Raw genomic sequence first — 22755 nt, forward strand, 5'->3', positions numbered from 1 at the left:
CTGCTGGCTTCTAGAACTGATAAGAAGAAAATACAGGTATTTAAGGAGAGGTGTTCTATGGTCTGAGTAGTAAGAGACATGAATGAATTTGACAGAAAATTTCTCAGTAGTAGAGGAGTGATAGTTACAGCTGGCATTTATGTAGTAATTTTGTGTCTGAAGCAGTTAACTTACATTATTTTAGTGAAGCTTACCTCTTTTTCTTTGGAGATCACTCGTTGCTGAGTAAGATTGTCTTCCATGCACACAGTCTTAATGGTGTGTCCGTAGGTGACTGTGGAGGCCACTTCTGGATCCACACATCCTTCCACAGTGGGGACATAGGTTTCCGGATGGGAGTTGGTCATGGTGAGGGTTTATCAAAAGTGCCTTCCTCTTAGCTCATTTCTCGCTTTCGTCCTGAGTTCAAGTATCTTCAAAGTCCACAACACCTTTGGTAAAGGCTGTTCTCCAATTGGAGCGCTTGCAGACAGTGTTTCCCAGCTGTCTGTGTTTATTCTACATTTTATTAGATTTGCCTTGAGACAGTCTTTAAACCTCTTTTGTTGACTACCACTCTTTCCATTTTTAAGTTCAGAATAGAGGAGTTACAGTACTTTATAAGACGATAATCAGGCATCCAGACAACATGACCAGTCCAACGAAGTTGATGTTGAAGAATAATTGCTTCAACACTCATGATCCTTGCTTCTTCCAGTTCACCTGTCTTCCCAAGTGATATTTAAATTTTTTTGGAGACACCATTGATGGAATCTTTCAAGGAGTTGGAGATGGCGTTTTTAAGTGGCCCATGTTTCACAAGTATACAGTAAGGTTGGTGGTACAATACCTTTGTAAACAAGCATTTTGGTTTCCCTGTGAATGTCCTGGTCCTCAAACACTCTGCACTTCAATTGGAAGAAAGCTGCACTCACAGAGTTCAGACGATGCTAGATTTTGGCATCAGTGTTGGCCCTTGTGGAAAGGTATCTGCCCAGGTAGGAGAAGTGATCAACACTTTCCAACATTACACCAACGTTACACTGCAGAGGGGTTGTTTTGTGCTTGTTGGTGCAGCACTTTGGTTTTTTTGGATGTTGAGCGATAGACCAAGCTTTCTGTAAGCTTCTGCGAAGATATTTAGGATGGAGTGGAGGTTGTCCTCTGAGAGTGCATACACCATGTTGTCATCACCATACTGAAGCTCTATGACGGAAGTTATGGTAACCTTACTCTTTGCTTTCAGCCTGCTCAGATTAAAGAGCTTTCCATCTGTTCAATACATGATTTCTACTCCGGTGGGGAGTTAGCCTGTTGGTTTTTGGCAAGTTTTATTCAAAGGGTTGAAAGCCACTCATTAATGCCGGTAAGGACTTCCAACAAGAGCTTCACAAGATCATTTTTGATAGCAAAGGCTACTCCATGGATTTGACATTCTTGTTCAGGTAGACCTTTCCAGAAGAATGTGCAGCCTCCTTTTTCTTCCTTCAGTTGTCCCTCTCCTGCTCTTCGAGTTTCTTGAAGCGCTGCAATATCGATGTTAAAACGTCACAACTCTCTTACAATGATGGCAGTTCTCATTAGCTGTGTTATCCAACAAAGTCCATATATTCCATGTTCCAAAGTTCAGTTATATTTTACGACCGCTGGGTGGTGACCCCACTGGGCGCGGTAATCCAGACAGGGAAAAAAGGAGACTATGTTTAGAGACACCTTTTCTAGTCTCACCCCCTTTTCGGGGTGAGCAGAGTAGATCCTAAATAGGACTGCTCAGTCATGGATACAGCTGTTGAGCTACTCAAGTTCCTTTTTCCTTGAGTCAGAATGACTGGATCTGTATCCACCGCCCATGTGCCGGTACATGACTAGGGGCTTCCAGATTTCACGGTCCTGCACTTGTTACTATTTGCCAATCGCCATGGGACTTTTTTGGGTTTCGGATAGGTTTTTGGAAGATGCCTGTGCGTGAATTTGTTTTATGTGTAAAGATCAGTGCATGCTGACCAACAGACAGTCTTCACAGTAAGGCTCTTTTCCAATGGCATGAGTATCACAACTGGTAGATTCTTATCTGCTGCAGCCTTCATCGGCCTTCACAGCTGTTGTAACATACCGCTAGTTATCTTCCACCTGTTCTGCCATTGAGGACTTCTTGGACCCTTCTTTGTCTAGCTCCTCCCATTTGACCTTACCACATTGAGTGACCCTTCTGGGTGTACAAGACTTCTGATGGCTTCGCTCATAAGGATCATAGGAACCTGTGAGGCCACTCACCACAACAAGGTGACGATCCAAACCCTGTGAGAAAGACCAGTTTTGTTCCCCTGTTGCAGAATTGGGGATGAGAGTGAGGTCACTTAGTGAGTTGTTGTCTGCCTGTGATGAGATCTAAATCAGAAATTGCCCATGTTCTCGGAAGCATTGTTATTGCATGCTTAAATTAAGCCTCAATGGATTTTGAGGGTGCTGGCTCTTCAAAGGAAAACATTTGCTGAAAGAAAGCAGCTCTTAAATGCATGCCTTCATCTCTATGAAGGAAACCACTCAGACTCTCTGTCTCCATTTTGCAGGATATGGATGAGAACTTCTGTGTTTGGAGATAGTACACCAACAAATATCAATTTCTGTTGGCGAGGGTTCTTGCCTGCATGCTCTGCTTATGGACTTCTCAGAGGCAAGTGATTGCACTGGTCACCGTAGAAAACAAAAATGCTGGACTAGATAGATTCTTAGCCTGATCCTGTGGGCCTGCTGCTACATTCTTCTGGAAATAGGCAAAGGAGGTGGCTGCAATAACTTTATGCATTCCTATTTCCTTGAGTTGTGAGAAGCCCCAGAAGCTGGGACTCAAGGCAGCTCGCAACATATTACGAAATTTACTTACTGAATACAGTGGACGCTCGGGTTGCGAATGTGATCCGTGTGGAAGGCACGTTCGCAACCCGCAGCATTTGCAACCCGTGGGTCACGATTCAGCGCTTCTGTGCATGCACAAGCGACGAAACCCGGAAATAACCCTTTCCGGTACTTCTGGGTTCGGTGCAGTGCGCAACCCGAAAACGTGCAACCTGAAGCATCTGTAACCCGAGGAATGACTGTACAAAGTAACACAAACTAGATAAACACAATACGTAGTTAAAATAAGATGAAATACATTTAAAACCAGCATTAAAATAATGACTACCTTGATAGATGAGAGATACCCTGAAGGATAGAGATTTTCGTGCTTTCTAAATATTTCTTTTATTAACACATCCACAAGCAGAGCAGCAGGTCCCAAGAAAACAAGTCTGCAGCCTCCTTAAGTGGCACCCCCAGTTTTAGCTGACTTCAGTGTGAAACTCCCAACTTTCTCTTCTGAAATCACCCGACAGTAGCACACACCTGCCCTTTCCCTCAATGGAAAGTTCTCGCTTTCTATAAGCCTTCTTGGTACCTCATTCAATAACTTAGATGTTGACAAGATGTTGTTGTTCTTTAGTCGTTTAGTCATGTCCAACTCTTCGTTGGACCAGAGCACGCCAGGCACTCCTGTCTTCCACTGCCTCCAACAGTTTGGTCAAACTCATGCTGGTAGCTTCAAGAACACTGTCCCATCATCTCGTCCTCTGTCGTCCCCTTCTCCTTGTGCCCTCCATCTTCCCCAACATCAGGGTCTTTTCCAGGGAGTCTTCTCTTCTCATGAGGTGGCCAAAGTCTTGGAGCCACAGCTTCAGGATCTGTCCTTCCAGTGAGCACTCAGGGCTGATTTCCTTCAGAATGGAGAGGTCTGATCTTCTTGCAGTCCATGGGACTCTCCAGAGTCTCCTCCAGCACCAGAATTCAAAAGCATCAAGATAGGCTTGCCATATTTCAAAAAGTCCAATTCCTGACACCCCCAAAGTTGTTGAACTTTGTTGAGCTTTGTCTTTCTTTTTTTAACTTCAACTCCTTTCTTTCTTTTCTTTCTTTCTTTCTTTCTTTCTTTCTTTCTTTCTTTCTTTCTTTCTTTCTTTCTTTCTTTCTCCCCTCCCAGGGGGAAGGGGGCAGTGGCGCAGCCTCCCTCCCAAAAACAAACAATAAAAAAACACAACAACCCAGTGTCTCCAAGAGCAGATTTGTCTAGCAGGGAAAGAAAGGGAGGTTCCTTCTTGAGGTCCCCCTCGCCCCTGCTTTGGGAGGGTGGGACTGAGGACGTAAGTTCCCTTGGATCTGCTCCCAAGCAAGTGGCCACAGGTGTCCTGTTCCCTTTTAGCCGGGCTCCTCGTCTCCTGCTCTGCGTCCTGGAAAGGGGAGTGATTGTCTTCCTCGAGGCAGCAGCTTTGGCAAGGTAATACAGCAGCTGTCGAGGGGGGGAGGAAGGCAGGGGCAGAATAACTGAGTCGTCTTTATTTTCCTCTCCGGGTGGCTGGCAGACTCTCGCCCTCCCCTCCTGCTTCTCAGCGGGGGCTGCTGCGGTGGGGAGGCCGGGAGCATGAGCGTGCTTTGGGTCTCCCCCATGTAAGGGGGGGCACACCTTCTGCAGTTCAGTGGGGGAGGGAACCGGGTTACCATACATATGGGAAATTCCGGACATCTCTTTGAAATTCAGAAACTCCCCCAGGACGTCCGATTTCCTGGCACTTGCAGAATTTTCCAGACGTATGGCAAGCCTGTCACAAAACATCTCCTAACACATGGGTAGGCAAACTAAGGCCCAGGGGCCAGATCCGGCCCAATCCCCTTCTCAATCTGGCCCACGGACGGTCAGGGAATCAGTGTGTTTTTACATGAGTAGAATGTGTCCTTTTATTTAAAATGCATCTCTGGGTTATTTGTGGGGCATAGGAATTCGTTCCTTTTCCCCCTTCAAAATATAGTCTGGCCCCCCACAAGGTCTGAGGGACAGTGGACCGGCTCCCTGCTGAAAAGGTTTGCTGACCCCTGTCCTAACAGATTCCATTGATGAAACGTCAAGTCAACCATTTCTGGACTGTTAACCAGTAATCTGTCTAATCTGTGAACTGCCCTGCGACCCCCAGGTAAAGGGCGGTATATAAATTCAATAAGCAACAACAACAAAGGGGTGTTCAGCTATCTGCTATAGCAATCTGAACGTCAGTTTTATTGGTCCTTCTGTTTCTGGGTTCTTGAGACAGCGCTTTGGCTTGTTACTGCAGAGCAAGGAGGAGAGTCAATCTTCCCATCTCATGCTTCCCTACCCATTTCCGATGAATGCTATGTGAGAGGAGAATGGCTAAGAGTGCGGGGATTGGGGAGACGGCTTGAGAGGGGAAACTCCAAGCCTCTTTTCGGAGCAAAATTAATTATGTCAACCTGCAGAGGGCCCGGGGTAAAGGATACCTGTGCTCCAGCAGGTGAATGAGGTACTAATGAGAGTTTCAAGTTTTGCTATTGTTCATGACAGATTAGCATAGAACTTGGTTTCCAAGACTGTGGTCCATGAGTTTCATTCGGTGGCCCAAGGCATGTCTGTGAACTTCTAATTGAAGATATATTAGTCAATACAGTGGTACCTCTGGTTGCGAACGGGATCCGTTCTGGAGCCCCGTTTGCAACCTGAGAAGAACGCTACCCGTGTCTGCACATCGCCACTTCTGTGCATGCACATGTCATCATTTTGAGCGTCTGCGCGAGCGGCGAAACCTGGAAGTAACCCATTCTGTTACTTCCTAGTCGCCACGGGATGCAACCTGAAAAGATTTAACCCGAAGCGTCTTTAACCCGAGGTATGACTGTATAGTACAGTGGTACCTCGGGTTAAGAACTTAATTCGTTCTGGAGGTCCATTCTTAACCTGAAACAGTTCTTAACCCAAGGTACCACTTTAGCTAATGGGGCCTCCCGCTGCCACCGCGCCACCGCCGCACAATTTCTGTTCTCATCCTGAAGCTAAGTTCTTAACATGAGGTACTATTTCTGGGTTAGCGGAGTCTGTAACCTGAAGCGTCTGTAACCCGAGGTACCACTGTATGTGGTGTTGTGGGATGGGTAGTACCTCTGGTGGGGGCCATGTTGTGCTCCTTCTGGGATAGTTTGTCCCCCTTTGGTCCCCCACCCTGAACTCATCTCTCACCTGTGGCTCCTAGAAGCTGTCAGCGTGCGACAGCGGCCACACCCCAGAAACACAGGGGCGTTGTGTGGGCAGGGCAGGTGTTGCTCCCCCCGGTGGACTGGGCAGCAGTCAGTCCCTTCACCGGCCAGTGTCTAATCAAGAGAGTCTCTCCTTGGAAACTAGCTCCATCTTGAGAGCAGAGATAAGGCAGAGAAGCCAGGAGACCTCCATGTTGCCTCACCCTCCTGTCCTTGCAGCAAGGCAAACTGGGCAACACACATGGCTCTGGCAGTGCTTTCCTAACTCCCTTTTCTTCCCTCCCTCCTTGGTGGGCAGTGGCAATGCAATGGCACCCTCCCTCTCCCTCCCTCCATCTTCGCCAGCCCAGGGAAGGCACAGGTGTGTCTTTTCAGTGATGGCTTTCATAGAATCATAGAGTTGGAAGAGACCACAAGGGCCCTTGAGTCCAACCCCCTGCCAAGCAGGAAACACCATCAGAGCACTCCTGACATATGGTTGTCAAGCCTCTGCTTAAAGACCTCCAAAGAAGGAGACTCCACCACACTCCTTGGCAGCAAATTCCACTGTCAAACAGCTCTTACTGTCAGGAGGTTCTTCCTAATGTTTAGGTGGAATCTTCTTTCTTGTAGTTTGGATCCATTGCTCCGTGCCCAGGCTTTGACCTGGTGGAATGCTCTGTCCCATGAGACTAGGGCCCTTCGGGATTTAACCTCCTTCCGCAGGGCCTGTAAGACAGAGCTATTCCGCCTGGCCTTTAATCTGAACTCAGCCTGATCTTTTATTTCCCTTCCCCTCCCCTTTTATGAAGCTCACCCGCTCTGAGACCCCACAGCTAATTCTCGCCTGGCCTCCTCGCTGGCCCAAGTAGGACCAATTCAGCCAGCTAGCCCTGGGGATCATCTAATGCTTATTTCCCCTAAATTGATTTTTGAATATTGTTATTTATGTTTTTATACTGAATTTTATGCTGCTTTTATAATTAAGTGTTTTAAATTTGTTGTTAGCCACCCTGAGCCCTGTTTTTGAACAGGGGAGGGTGGGGTATAAATATAAGTTTATTATTTATTATTATTATTATTCACTGGTCATGAGGAGAAGGAGGCCTGGGTGCAACTTGCCTCCCTGCAGCTCTGGCCTCGATGAGGGAGCCTGTTGTGGGGGTGCCCAGGACCATGGCTCCCCCCCCCCATGCTATGCCACTGTGGGAATGGCTTCAACTGGCAGCTAAACCAGGTGAGGTTGGCTGTTGGCGTCTTGTACTCCTCCTTCCAGCAACTCCTGCAGCCAAACTGGTGCAAAACATATTGCTCTGCTTGTTAGAATTCCTGCTCCGTGATTGCAGTCATGGGATTGTTGTCTTTCACATGACATTATATGTTTTGACTCCACCGCGTGGGAAGTGATGGAGACAGGATGTTTGTGTTCCTGCGTTCCGTGAAGTGGGACTGTTGTCCTTTGTTCTTTTTCTCTTTGCTGTCTGATGCTAGAGAGAGAGAGTGAGCCATGTTGCAGTGCTCCGTGTGTGTTTCTATGTAAATAAAGTTGATTAGCCAAAATGCTGAGTTGCTGAGTTCTGTCACACAAACTGCGCAAACTCTGCAGATCCCTAAGTGTGCCGATGTCTGTTGGCATTGGTCGCTGTGATGCTCGGGCAGTAGAAAGCTTATGAAGCTCCTGAATGATCGTCCAGGAGGGAGAGAACATGCCAGTCGGGCATGTGTCTCTGCCAGGGTCCTACTCGAGTGTAGACTGAACTCCTGACACTGCTTTCCTTTGGACCACATCAACGAGACCGGGGGGGGGGGGCAGGTCTTGTTGTCTGGGCAGCCCATGACCTCCATGCACGCTGCCCAGGCTTGCGCTCCAGAGAGGTCACTTTGGTGCTTTTAACACAGCAGTATGACTTCACCTCTGGAGGTGCACTCCATTGTCTCTCAAGACAGACGGATGCCAACGACAATAATAGAATAAAAGAAACAATTAAATGCAATTAAAAATCATAAAGTATCTACATGGTGCGTTGCAGCTGCTATAGCAGCCAGAAAAGCCATTAAGCGTTCCACCAAGACCAGCAATTTCCAAGTGGTCCAGGCAGGGGGTGGAGGTGGGAACTGCATACACAAGAGAAGCTGGAGAATTGGGAAAATAAATAGAAGTTTGACATTTCTTCCCTTTTGTTTGAACGGGGTTCCTCCTTCATGCTAGCACTTTCTTTTTTTCTTTTTCTTTTTCGATTTTTATTGATACAGCAAGAAAAGAAAAAAGAGAAAACACAAATACTGAATTACACACAGGAATAACAGTAGACACACAATTTTCTTAACAAACAATAAAACATAAAATGGTCTTAACCCTAAAGACCCAACCTCCCGTCTATTCCTTATTTCAATTTCCTATTACTTATGGCCAATACACACTTTTATCATAATTTAACTTTTTCTTAAGATATCTTAATTCTTATATCTATCTTGCAACTATTACTGAAGTTCTTCGAATGCTGCAACAGTTTAAACTGCTATATTTATATTTCTAATATTCTTTGGAAACCTCCCATTTAGTGACAAATTCCTGTTTTGATTTATTCTTTATTTTTTCTGATAGAGCATCTAATTTGGCATATTCTGTCAGCTTTTGGATCCAATCTTGTATAGAGGGAATTTCATTACTCTTCCAGCACTAGCTTGCACTTTCAATGATAACATTTAATACAATTGCATTTCTTTTTAAAAGCTGAAGGTTTCATTTCATTTGACTAAATATCCTTTGATTAAAGCTTAATGTGGTTTACAGGCAGGAACTCTGTGATTAGCACTGCTATGTTCTATGGCGCTTACTCCTAGAAAGCTGCAAAAGATTGCAGTCATGCTAATCCCCCCAAAATTGGGCATTGTGCCAAGTACTGCTGCTCTGTTTGCATGTTCTGTTGGATCAACACAGCTGCCTGCAATTTTTGATTCTCCTTGGAGGCTTGGCTTGTTAGACTATTCCGTTCCACCTTAGGTACAGGCATGACTGTTGTGTGTCCTATACCTGTTTACACTCCAGCACAGCTTGCTGGGAACTTCCATTTGTGTATAGCTTTTGCTTATGCTGCTTGCTTGGACACAAAAGGGAGAAGACATGTTTTTTCCTTTGTCCTGATGTACACTGAATAAACTGCCTGTAAATATGCTTTACACAGCCTCTCCCTGTCACTTCTGTTGCGTGTTAGTGTATTTTTCGCTCTATAAGACACACCAGACCACAAGATGCACCTAGTTTTTGGAGGAGGAAAACAAGTCAAATCAAATCAAATTTTATTAAACGGTCACAGACCAGATTAGAGGAAAACAAGAAAAAAAATAATTCTGAATCTCAGAAGCCAGAACAGCAAGAGGGATCGCTGCGCAGTGAAAGCAGCAATCCCTCTTGCTGTTCTGGCTTCTGGGATAGCTGCGCAGCCTGCATTCGCTCCATAAGACGCACACACATTTCCCCTTACTTTTTAGGAGGGAAAAGTGAGTCTTATAGAGCAAAAAATACGGTAATTACTCTGCTGATTAGAGCGTGCTCCAGCTTCTGAAGGCTTCTGAAGCTGTGGGTCACTGTTTCATGCTAAGCCAAGGACCGGAGATCGCCTGGCTACCAGCCAGTGGGCTTGAGCCAGCTGTGGGCTTGCCAATTGCCCTTGTTTGCTTGGAAGCATCCCAGCATGGCTATGGGGGCTCACAAGATGAATTCCTGCACTTCCACATTTATATCCCTGCTTGGCAATAAACATGGGATCTTGGAGTTGGGTCATCCAGTCCAACCACCTGCAATGCAGGAATCTCAGCTAAAGCAAGAAAGAAGATTCCACCTAAACATGAGGAAGAACTTCCTGACAGTAAGAGCTGTTTGACAGTGGAATTTGCTGCCAAGGAGTGTGGTGGAGTCTCCTTCTTTGGAGGTCTTTAAGCAGAGGCTTGACAACCATATATCAGGAGTGCTCTGATGGTGTTTCCTGCTTGGCAGGGGGTTGGACTCGACGGCCCTTGTGGTCTCTTCCAACTCTATGATTCTATGATTCTATCCCTGACAGATGGCCACACAACCTCTCTTTAAAAACCTCCAACAAAGGAGAGTCCACCACCTCTTGTGGAAGTCTCTTCCACTGCCGAACAGCTCTTACTGTCAGAAGGTTTTTCTGAATGTTTAAGCGGAATCTCCTTTCTTGCAACTTGAAGTCATTGGTTTGAGTTCAGAGCAGGAGAAAACAAGCACACTCCCTCCTCCATGGGACAGCCCTTAAGATATTTGAAGGTGGCATGGCAAGAGAAATGGATGGATTATGCAGAATTGGCGAAATTGACATACAAACTGCGAGACAAGGACAACTGTGACTTTAAAGAAGAATGGGAACTCTTTACAAACTACTTTTAAAAAAGCCCAAAATGAATTGGCAGGTTTTGAATAAACGTACACAAATTTATTGATTGTCAACATAATAGACAGATAATTTAAGGATCTTTACAATTGTATAATATGCAGAGAATAACATGTGCTGAAAAATCGGAGAGAGGAGATGAGGGAAGTCTTGGGGGGGGAGGGTTTTTCTTGGGGGGAGGGGAAAAATGGGGGGGAATGAAGATGATATGCTCTGATACTTTGTTATGTTGAAATTCTTAATGAAAATTATTTTAAAAAAGAAAAAGATATTTGAAGGTGGCTATCATATCTCCAGGGACGCAGGTGGCGCTGTGGGTTAAGCCACAGGGCCTAGGACTTGCCGATCAGAAGGTCGGCGGTTCGAATCCCCGCCACAGGGTGAGCACCCGTTGCTCGGTCCCTGCTCCTGCCAACCTAGCAGTTTGAAAGCACGTCAGAGTGCAAGTAGATAAATAGGTACCGCTCTGGCGGGAAGGTAAACGGCGTTTCCATGCGCTGCGGCTTAGTCCTGCTGGCCACATGACCTGGAAGCTGTACGCCGGCTCCCTTGGCCAGTAAAGCGAGATGAGCGCCGCAACCCCAGAGTCGGCCACCACTGGATCTAATGGTCAGGGGTCCCTTTACCTTTACTATCATATCTCCACCCAGTCTCCTCTTTTCCAGGCTAAACATAACCATCTCCTTCAAGGGCTTCTCGACCCTTGATCATCTTGGTGGCCCTCCTCTGTGCATGTTCATCTTGTTCCTCTCCCCATAATTTGAGCACTACATCTCACCCTTGCGGAGGGCTTGGTGCCTGATTTTGCCTATGAGACCTAGAGGTTTCAGACCCCTCAAACTAGGAACAATATGAGAGTATACCCTATTGGGAATTCCCCAACTCCCTTTGCTTCCCTATATGCAGCCAGTTGAAAAGACAAATGGTGCATACCAGGGTGTAAGGCTGCAAGCTAGGACTCGGTTCCCTTAAAGTTCTGCTAGGTCATGTCTAAGAGGTGGTGCTTATGTACTCCTTATGGGCTCCTTACGGGGTCCTCGCCATGGGATCACATTCATCCAGTGCTTTACCAACTGCGCTGGCTCCCGGTGGAGTACAGGGTCAGGTTTAAGGTGCTGGTTTTGACCTTTAAAGCCCTACGCGGCCTAGCACCCTCGTATCTACGGGACCGCCTCTCCTGGTATGTCCAACAGAGGACCCTTAAGGTCCACAAATGACAACGTTTTGGAGGTCCCAAGTCGCAAGGTGGTTAGATTGGTCTCAACTAGGGCCAGGGCCTTTTCAGTACTGGCCCCGATTTGATGGAACGCTCTGTCCCAAGAGACTAGGGCCCTGCGGGACTTGACATCTTTCCACAGGGCCTGCAAGACAGAGCTGTTCTGCCTGGCCTTTGGTTTGGACTCAGTCTGACCCTTATGTTCCCCTCCCCTTATGATTTTGACTTTTAAAATGAGGCTGCGTTTTTAAATTGCAATTTAACTGTATTTTAAATTGGGGTTTTTCCCCTTTTCTTCTCATGTTTTTACTGAAATTTTATTGGTGTTAGCCTCCCTGAGCCCGACTCTGGCCGGGGAGGGCAGGGTATAAATACAATTATTTAATTATCATCATCATCATCATCACTCAAAAGGCCTGTCTGGGTATTGAGGTTCGGTTACCTCCTTGTTACCTGGATTGGAACCTGATTTTTTCCCCCTGCTTTAACTTTCAAGACTTCCAAGAAATTGAAATTTCATTTTTCATTTGATCCCTGGCCATTACCTCACAGCACAGCTCCCACTATTGCCTGGGAAGAGGCAATGTCCTTTTAAAGCTATGCAAATATATTCTCTGGTTTTTGGATAGGTTTATTGCTTTGCTTGATGTATTGTGCTTTCATAGTGACTTACTCTAAACATTTGCCTTGGGGTAGAAACGATGGCTTGGTTGCCACAGGTGTCCAGGACTGAATAAACTACCGTATTTTTTGCTCTATAAGACTCACTTTTTCCCTCGTAAAAAGTAAGGGGAAATGTGTGTGCGTCTTATGGAGCGAATGCAGGCTGCGCAGCTATCCCAGAAGCCAGAACAGCAAGAGGGATTGCTGCTTTCACTGCGCAGCGATCCCTCTTGCTGTTCTGGCTTCTGAGATTCAGCATATTTTTTTTCTTGTTTTCCTCCTCCAAAAACTAGGTGCGTCTTGTGGTCTGGTGCTTCTTATAGAGCGAAAAAATATTTGGCTGGTTTTCAGCAATTAACCTGCTTGCATGTCTCTGTAATTTCCTCTCCTTTCCTTTCCAGGTGGCCACTGTCTGGATCTGGGCCGCAGCGTGATCTGCAAATGCCGGCAAGGTTTTGCTGGCCCTCACTGCGAATTGAACATAGATGATTGCGCAGGAAACCCTTGCGCTAACGGAGGCACGTGCATCGATGGCCCCAACAGCTACACCTGCTCCTGCACCCTGGGCTACGGCGGAAAGGACTGTGGTACCCGCATGGACGCCTGTGGCTCCAACCCTTGCCTGAATAGTGGCACCTGCTACACCCACTTCTCGGGCCACGTCTGCGAGTGTTCGTCCGGCTACATGGGCTCCAGTTGCGAGTTCAAAGTTCAGGTTCCCACCCCTGTGAGCAGCCAGCGGGTGGCTGAAGGCCCTTTTCCCCTTGCCCTGGCCGTTTCCTTTGCTCTGGGGCTCATGACGTTGGTGCTCGCGGCATGTGCCGCCGTGGCTGTGCTTCGGCACATGAGGCAGGGCCGCAAAGCGGTGAAAAGCAGTGTCCGCAATGACCTAGCGACCATCAACAACCTCAAGGAGAGAGATGGCTTCCTCATCTCCCCCGGGCGCTTTAAGGTCTCGAACAAAGACAGTCGATTCGGCGGCGACCAGTTCAACTGCAAGAGGAAGTTGCTGGATCAGAGCCGTGAGTCTGTCTGCAAGAAGAAGCTGGAAAAGTAAGTGGTACCCATCTGTCCCATTTGGGCTCCTTCTGTTTGCTTGTAACTTGAAGACCGGGGTGAAGTTCTGGGGTAGGGTGCATGGGCAAATATTAGCACAAGGTTATTAACGTATTTACAGGACCTCCTCTCCTGGTCTGCCCCACAGAGGACCTTAAGGTCCATGAATAACCACAGTTCAGAGGTCCGGGGCCCTAAGGAAGTCAGACTATCCTCCACCAGGCCAGGGCCTTCTCAGTGGTGGCTCCGACCTGGTGGAATGCTCTGTCCCACGAGACCAGAGCCCTTCAGGATTTAACTTCCTTCTGCAGGGCCTGTAAGACAGAGCTATTCCGCCTGGCTTTTAATTTGAACTCAGCCTGATCTTTTATTTCCCTTCCCTTCCCTCCCCCTCCCCTTTTATGAAGATCATCTGCTCTGAGACCCCACAGCTAATTCTCCCCTGGTCTCCTCGCTGGCCCAAACAGAACTAATTTAGCCAGCTAGTCCTGGTGATCATCTAATATTTATTGGATGGATTTTCCCCCTAAATTGATTTTTGATTTTATTGTTATTCACGTTTTATACCGTATTTTATGCTGTTTTTTGTAGCATCAATTAAGTGTTTTAAATTTGTTGTTAGGCGCCTGGTTTTCTGAACCAGGAAGGGTATAAAAATTTTTTTATTAGTATTATTATTATTTATTAATTGGGACTGGGCATTTCACTCATGTTACACCAGTGATTTATCATCTACACCAGTTTATCATCTACACCTAGTCCATTTCTGGGTCCACTTTAAAGTGCTGGTTTAAAACCTTTAATATCTTGGGACTAGGATATCTGAGGGACGCGGGTGGCGCGGTGGGTTAAACCACAGAGCCCAGGACTTGCCGATCAGAAGGTCGGCAGTTTGAATTCTGTGACAGGGTGAGCTACCATTGCTTGGTCCCTGCTCCTGCCAACCTAGGAGTTCGAAAGCACGCCAGTGCAAGTAGATAAATAGGCACCGCTCCAGTGGGAAGGTAAACGGCATTTCTGTGCGCTGCTTCTGGTTTCGGTGTTCCGTTGCGCCAGAAGCGGCTTCTGAAAGACTGCCTTCCCCTGTATATACCTTATAAAGCCTTAAGATCTCTTCAGAGACAATTCTCCATGTGCCCCTTTCAAGTGAGGGAAAGTGGATGGCTGCTGAGCGGAGGGTCTTCTCAGCTGTGGAATAGCTCCCCCCCCCCCCGCCGCCCAGGGAGCCCTGGCTGTGCCTTTATCTGGTGCCGTTCACCCAAGTCTTTTAAAACACTTGCATTAAAAAAGCAATGGTGTCGAAACTTGGACACTTTATTGAAGGCAGCCCTATTTAGGGAAATTTTTAATGTTCAATGTTTTATTGTGTTTTTAATATTCTGTTGGGAGCCACCCAGAGTGGCTGGGGTATAATTTATTTGTTTGTTTGTTTGTTTGTTTGTTTTATTTATTATTCTGAACTGCTACTTTGGGGCTTTATTCTCATCTGATAGAATGAAAGATTTCTATTTCATTTGATTGTTTATTGCACTGCTTGTATTGCATTTTATTTCATTCTTCTGTGAGCTGTTTTCAGTAGTAGTGGAAGTAATTTAATTTAAAAGTCCATGTAGATTTGGCAGGTAAGTACAAGAAAACAACACTGTCCAGGCTAGTGATGCTCATAAGGCTGAGGCACTGAGTTTATGCTAACGTGTTGGCTTATTGCAGTACATCTAAGAATATGTATATGTAGAAATCCTCATTTGCCTGTGAGATGATCCTGTGATTTCTTCAGGAAAAACCTATCTGAGCAGGATCCTAAAGGACTCAGAGCCTCATTCATGGAATTGTTCCAGGAAACTGCCATTTAGATCTACCTCTTCTCAGTGTTTGTGTGTACATTTGTGGGTAAACAGGAAAGAAGTATGTTTTACAATGTTCATCTCAAATTAAAAAAAAAAAATCAGTTATTTCAGGATACTGTGTAAGGGAATAAATGCCTTTTTAGTGCTTCTGGTGCGGGCTATATAAATTACACAGAGGAACAGCCCTGTAAGATGGACCACCATTCCATTATACAGTGGTGCCTCGCAAGACGAAATTAATTCGTTCCGTGAGTTTTTTCGTAGAGCGAGGTTTTTTGTCTTGCGAAGCACCACGGCGGGGAGGGGCGGGGAGAAGCAGGACAGCTGCCGCAGCCGGTCCTTGGACTCACCCACGCGTTGTGGCCACCGTGCGACGCGGCTGCTGGAGGGCAGCGGGGCTCAGGAGCGCGACTGGCTGCAACGCTGGCTGCTGGCGGCAACGGCTCTCTGAGGGGAGCGCGCGAGGGGGGTGGGCAGCGGCGCGAGGCACTAACCGTCAGCCGGAAGGTGGGAGGGAGCCGGAGGAGTGGGGAAGCGAGAGTGCGTGCGTGCAGTGACCATCGCCATGACACGAGAGGCAGGGCCGTTTCGTCTAGCGAAGCAAGCCCTTAGAAAAATCCGTCTTGCGAAGCACCTCAGAAAACGAAAAACCCTTTCGTCTTGCGGGTTTTCCGTCTTGCAAGGCATTCGTCTTGCGGGGTACCACTGTATAGGCAAATAACCGTCAGCAACCATCTGCCTCAGCAAACAATGGAAGGCACCTTTGTGGGTGAAGTCAAACCATTGGAGGGTTGCAGCGCCTGCTGTGGCTGTAGAGACCGATACAGGAGAGATATATTTTGTTGCATCTGGGCCAGATGAAGGCCTCTGGTTGTGTTGCTGCAATGCTCCAGGGCATTTCTTCCCTCTGCGCTCCTCCCAGTGGTCATTCCTCCTGTGGTCACTGCTATGGATACACAACCTGACTGATTGTCTCCAGGCAACGTAGCTGTGACTTAAGAGCATCTGAACTGCCTTACCATATTGGATTTGGCAGTCATGTAGTCCAACACACTGTCTCCGACAGACAGCCTGTTGATGCTGGAAACTTGTGTGTGTGAAAGCAACTGCCTTCCCTTCTTGTTTGTACCCCCGTATTCAGCACTACTCCTGCCAACCTAGCAGTCAACCTAGCACGTCAAAGTGCAAGTAGATAAATAGGTACCACTCTGGCGGGAAGGTAAATGGCATTTCCGTGCACTGCTCTGGTTCGCCAGAAGCGGCTCAGTCATGCTGGCCACATGACCCGGAAGCTGTACGCCGGCTCCCTTGGCCACTAAAGCGAGATGAGCACAACAACCCCAGAGTCGGCCACAACTGGACCGAATGGTCAGGGGTCCCTTTACCTTTACCTTTTATTCAGCACTACCTCTGAACACTAAAGTTCCATTTTTAGCCCTCATGATTAATAACAATCTATAAACTCCGTGATAAACAAATTCGGATCACTCTACTGGTCAACACCAAGTTTTGTAGCAATTAATTCTATAAGTTTATTTCTGCATAGTGAGAAGAAATATTTTATTTTGCTTTGTTCTGGATCAATTGCAAATCAGTTTCATTAGATGGCCCAGATCCCAGAGTCTTCATTTTCTCTTTCTCAGCAAGTGTTTTCTACCAGTAAAGATATAGTCACTGTGAAGATTTAGTTTTGCATGAATGTTTTATTGAAACCTTTCATCACACAATAAAAAGCCAAAGTAATCTATATAAGAAAAACAAGAAAAAGGGAAAAAAAGGAAAGGAACGGGGAAAAGAAGGGAGGAAACACAAAGTCCTCTCTCAAAAGTAGACCATAACGCTTGGCTCACACAGAAGGGGGTGGACCTTCCCTTTCTCCTCCCAGCCTGGAAATTCTTCCCTTCCCCACTTCTCACACAGGGGCTTTCACCAGCCAGCCATCGCCTTCATGTGCATACCCTCATTAACCCAGAGTTGTTGTTGTTATTGTTGTTTCGTCGTTTAGTCGTGTCCGCCTCTCCGTGACCCCCTGGACCAGATCACGCCAGGCACTCCTGTCTTCATCATCATTTTCATCATTTTTAAAATTTGTATACCGTCTTTATGTCTTACAATACTCAAGGCGGTTTACAAGCTGCAGAAACAAAAAATGTACATCTTATAACAATCTAATGCAATACAAAAATGCAATAATAAAACTTTAAAACAGCCAACCTACATCAAAAAAGTAACATTCAATAATCATTAGAATAGTATTAAATAATGATAACATATAAAAGTTAAACAGATATCCACTCAACAGTTACAATAAATAATTGCTAAACTATAATCCATAAAACAATGGCAAGCCACAGTACATAAAATAATACAATACAAATTGAGAAGCAGGGACTAGAGGGTGGGGCAAGGCAGGAGGAAGGAGGCCTTCTGTGATGAAGTCTCTCCCCTCACAGTTCGTCCTCCAGGCACAGTTTCCTTATGAAGAATCCCAGGGCCAGGGGGTGGGGCAAGACAGGAGGGAGGCCTTGCCTGATGGAGCCTCTTCCCTCACAGTTCTTCCTCCAGGACCAGCTTCCACTGCCTCCCGCAGTTTGGTCAGACTCGTGCTGGTAGCTTCGAGAACACTGTCCCACCATCTCGTCCTCTGTCGTCCCCTTCTCCTTGTGCCCTCCATCTTTCCCAACATCAGGGTCTTTGCCAGGGAGTCTTCTCTTCTCATGTGATGGCCAAAGTCTTGGAGCCTCAGCTTCAGGATCTGTCCTTCCAGTGAGCACTCAGGGCTGATTTCCTTCAGAATGGAGAGGTTTGATCTTCTTGCAGTCCATGGGACTCTCAAGAGTCTCCTCCAGCACCAGAATTCAAAAGCATCCATTCTTCGGCGATCAGCCTTCTTTATGGTCCAGCTCTCACTTCCATACATCACGACTGGGAAAACCATAGCTTGAACTATGCCTTGCCGTGGCGAAGGGGGTTGAATAACTCAGAGAAGCTATGAACTAGGCTGAGCAGGGCACCTAAGATGGACAGGTCATAGTGGAGAGTTTTGACCAAACATGAGACTCTCAAGAGTCTCCTCCAGCACCATAATTCAAAAGCATCCATTCTTCGGCGATCAGCCTTCTTTACAGTCCAGCTCTCAACCCTGAGTAGAGTACATTAAAGAACAAACCAAAGCATCAACGAAAGCAAAGTAGATAAAAGAAGAAAAGGAAGATATAAAGATAATAAAAAAGGAAATTAAAAAGAGAAGAGAGAAATAAATAAAGATGACTTCTGATTTTCTGTCATATCTCAAAAGTAATTTTAAAAAGGGAGGTTTAGCCGACCTAGTGCTCTGAGGGCTAACCTACAGGGCTATTATGTCATGTTTAGGAACACTAGAGGTCCCTCACTCCAAGTCACTCACTCATTTCATCAGAAAATTTCCCAGTCTCTGGTGTGAAGAGTAGTTTTCTTCAGAGCACTCGAGGTTAATCTCTGATCTTCCTGTTTTCAAAGGGAGATTTTGATAACCAAGATCTTGACCATCATTAATCACCTCACAATTATCTCTGTCGATGGAGTGTTGGCAGTAGACAGTTTGCCACCCTCCTCCCAGAAGTTCAGTCTCCACAAACCTGTGAAGATGACAGCATTACTTCCATTTCTTCCAGTCATCATTCATAGGACGTGCTTTGGTCTTTTCGGCATGTTTTTTTTCATAAGATAATTGCATGCCACCTTTTTACCTATAAAATCTCTTGAAATGACTCAGAAAAAACATTGTGGAAAACCCTTTCTCAACAATTCTTAGTAAAATCCACCACGAAGGTAAATTAAACCAACACTATAAAATAGGCTAGTTATCAAATGCCCAGGAACATAAATCAGTTTTAAGTTATCATCTGTATGACAATAAAGTCATGCTAATAAAGATCTTGGCTGTGGAAAGTGGTGCCAGCACAGAAAAGTCTCTGTGCCCAGTTATTCCCTGTCTAAGCACAGAAGGTTTCAGGACATTTGTGCTAGAAGATGACCTCAGAGAATGGGGCAGTGTCAGGATCCTGGAGGCTAGGGACCCTATGGAGAACCTTCCTACATCTGAAGACCTGGAAAAGCCCACAGTAGTCCAAACACAGCCTCAAGAACCACATCTCAGAGTTGATTTGCCTGCCTTCCAATTACCCTCTCAATCACCATGCCAAGCCCTGCCTTGATCTGAATTCTAATTAGGAGGAAGAAGCTATTCAGGTTTTGAGTTATGGTGCTGGAGGAGACTCTGGACTGCATGAAGATCAAACCTCTCCATTCTGAAGGAAATCACTGGAGTGCTCACTGGAAGGACGGATCCTGAAGCTGAGGCTCCAAGACTTTGGCCACCTCATGAGAAGAGAAGACTCCCTGGAAAAGACCCTGATGTTGGGAAAGATAGAGGGCGCAAGGAGAAGGGGACGACAGAGGACGAGATGGATAGACAGTGTTCTCGAAGCTACAAACATGAATCTGACCAAACTGCGGGAGGCAGTGGAAGACAGGAGTGCCTGGCATGCTCTGGTCCAGGGGGTCACGAAGAGGCGGACACGACTAAACGACTAAACAACAACAACAAAAGCTATTCAGGAGGAAGAATACCCAGCTGCAAGCAAAGACCAGAAGAGAACCAGATGGAGGAGGAGCTGGCAATGACTATATAGATGTGTCTTCTCTTGATCTTTTCTGGTTTAAGAGCTCACTTCTGAGATAATGAATTTTCTTTTTATTTGCTCCAGCTCCAGATTTTAGTGGCTCACTCCTGCTCCAGCTCTGACTCTGGCTGCAGTTTCTACACCAGGTCTTAGTCATGGACAGGCAGATGGTCTTCTAGATATCATAGTCCCAATCGTCCATATCATGTTGGACTTCTAATTCCCATCATCCCGAGCCAGCATGACTAGTGGTCAGGGATGTTGGGAGTTGTGGCTCTTCAGACTACTGATTCACCACCCCTAGTTTAGAACTTTAGAGTCAAAACCAGCCATTTGAATTGCACACAGAAAAAAGAAAGCAAATGAAGGTTTTTTTAATACGGTGCTGATTAAATGCTTTCCTTTCAACAAGTCGTACTTAACAACCTGGCTTCCATATTCTAAAAGGAGATCAAGCGGATCTGTACCCAAAAACTGGAAAAGCAAATATCTTTGGGGCTGTTACACAGTTTAAAGAAGTCTTTGTTTATTAACCTACTTACAGGACAAAGCAGCTGTTCTGAAGCAAGAAACAGACATACTTTTTTAATATTGTACATTAAAATGTTGTACATCGCAGCCATCATCTTAGACAAAGCATTCCTTTCTGTGTGAGAAAGAAGACCTTCTTAGTTGATTTATTCTTTTAAAGAATAAGAGTAATATGTTTAAAACATTGTTGCCCAAATATATTGCATATTTTTGAGTAAGTCTGTTTAACCAGAGCCCAAGAATGAGGCACCTGCATACCCTTTGCCTCCGCAGAAAGCCGAACATATCATAGGGTGTAGCCATGGGGTTTTTTTTCTTGAGATACTGCTCAGAATTTTTTTTTTGGGGGGGGACCACTAGCCCAAGTTCACATGCATATACTTGCTTATAAATTTTATCAAAGCTTTTTCAGCATCTAATGATAGAATGGGGACACGGGTGGCGCTGTGGGTAAAAGCCTCAGCGCCTAGGGCTTGCCGATCGAAAGGTCGGTGGTTCGAATCCCCGCGGCGGGGTGCGCTCCCGCTGTTCGGTCCCAGCGCCTGCCAACCTAGCAGTTCGAAAGCACCCCTGGGTGCAAGTAGATAAATAGGGACCGCTTACTAGCGGGAAGGTAAACGGTGTTTCCGTGTGCGGCTCTGGCTCTCCAGAGCAGCGATGTCACGCTGGCCACGTGACCCGGAAGTGTCTGCGGACAGCGCTGGCCCCCGGCCTCTTGAGTGAGATGGGCGCACAACCCTAGAGTCTGTCAAGACTGGCCCGTACAGGCAGGGGTACCTTTACCCTTTACCTTAATGATAGAATAAGAAAGTCATCTTTATTTTTATTTAAATTTATTAGATCAACCACTAAACTGCTATTGTCTGAAGCTTGCCTAGTTTTAATGAATCCTGCCTGGTCACTCTTTTTTTAAAAAAACACACACACATTTTTAATGGTTTTTTCCACAAATACAATAGCCATCAAAAACTTATCCAGCAGTACAGCTAATGAGACAGTTCATCCATTGTCTCTAGACATACACTTACAGATTTAACGTTCAAACATATTACTTAACGTAAGCTCTCCGCTGAGAATATTGAGCGGTTTGGTATGAGATCTTGATTTTGGTCATTAACATAGTAAAGACAGGGGTCCACATTTCTTGGAAGGCGTCTCTATTCTTTATGCCTTCAATTGTCCTCCTGTGTCTGGTGAGATGCTCACACATTGCTGTATCCTAGATATTATTTAACCTTATATTCAGGGGGTATTTTAGTCTGGTTCTTCCATTGCTGAGCTATCGCTAATCGTGCTGTGGTTAGAAAGAAGCCTACTAGTTCACTGCGGCACAGGGGAGAGCTTAAGTCTATGTCCAAAGATAGTAGGGCTAAGGAAGGATTTGGAGAAAAGGTTGTGCCTGCAATTGCTGATATAATGGAGAATATCCCAAAGGTTTTTTACGTAAGGGCATTCCCACCAAACGTAAATAAATGAACCAAGTTTTCTACAGCCCTTCCAGCTTAAAAGGTTGTTGTTGTTTAGTCGTTTAGTTGTGTCCGCCTCTTCCTGACCCCCTGGACCAGAGCACGCCAGGCACTCCTGTCTTCCACTGCCTCCCGCAGTTTGGTCAAACTCATGCTGGTAGCTTCCAGAACACTGTCCCACCATCTCGTCCTCTGCCGTCCCCTTCTCCTTGTGCCCTCCATCTTTCCCAAAATCAGGGTCTTTTCCAGGGAGTCTTCTCTTCTCATGAGGTGTCTTGGAGCCTCAGCTTCAGGATCTGTCCTTCCAGTGAGCACTCAGGGCTGATTTCCTTCAGAATGGAGAGGTTGGATCTTCTTGCAGTCCATGGGACTCTCGTAGCTTCGAGAACACTGTCCAACCATCTCAACCTCTGTCGTCCCCTTCTCCTTGTGCCCTCCATTATTCCCAACATCAGGGTAGTCACTCTTTATTACTGGCGATATCACTTGTTGCATACTATTTGCCAAAATTGTTGTTAAAATCTTTGTTAATTTGTAATATTGGACAATAAGTGCATAGAGTATGAATCTTTGTCTGGTTTTGATATAATTGTGATATATGCTTTCTATTTTACTGCGTAACTTTTTTTTAAAAAAAAGGTATTAATATCACTTGGAGAGCTGTATAATTCACCGGCTACTCCTCTAATACTGGGAATCAATGCCCTGTCTTTCTTGTTTTAAACAATTGGCAAGGTCTTGTCTGCTTTTTCACCATTTTCCCAGTATGTCTGCAAGTATGAATTTTGTCTGTTGAGGTACGATATTATTTAATTCATACTTCTGTTTTGTATTTCTTTATATAAACGAATAGATGGATTTCTAACAATTTGT

At 45.8% G+C, this 22755-nt stretch overlaps 1 protein-coding gene across 3 annotated transcripts in view; it reads left to right on the plus strand.

The window, feature by feature from the left end:
• Nucleotides 1-22755, plus strand: part of DLL3 (delta like canonical Notch ligand 3) — a 169173-nt gene that overhangs the window by 88788 nt on the left and 57630 nt on the right. For all 3 annotated transcript variants that reach the window (XM_083455240.1, XM_083455241.1, XM_083455242.1), the window contains one exon: nucleotides 12720-13371. In XM_083455240.1, the coding sequence (XP_083311366.1) occupies nucleotides 12720-13371 (652 nt within the window). The remainder of the gene's footprint in view (nucleotides 1-12719; nucleotides 13372-22755) is intronic.

The sequence above is a fragment of the Podarcis tiliguerta genome (genome assembly GCF_965153285.1).
Source record: "Podarcis tiliguerta genome assembly, chromosome: 8".
NCBI classification, from domain to species: Eukaryota; Metazoa; Chordata; class Lepidosauria; order Squamata; family Lacertidae; genus Podarcis; species Podarcis tiliguerta.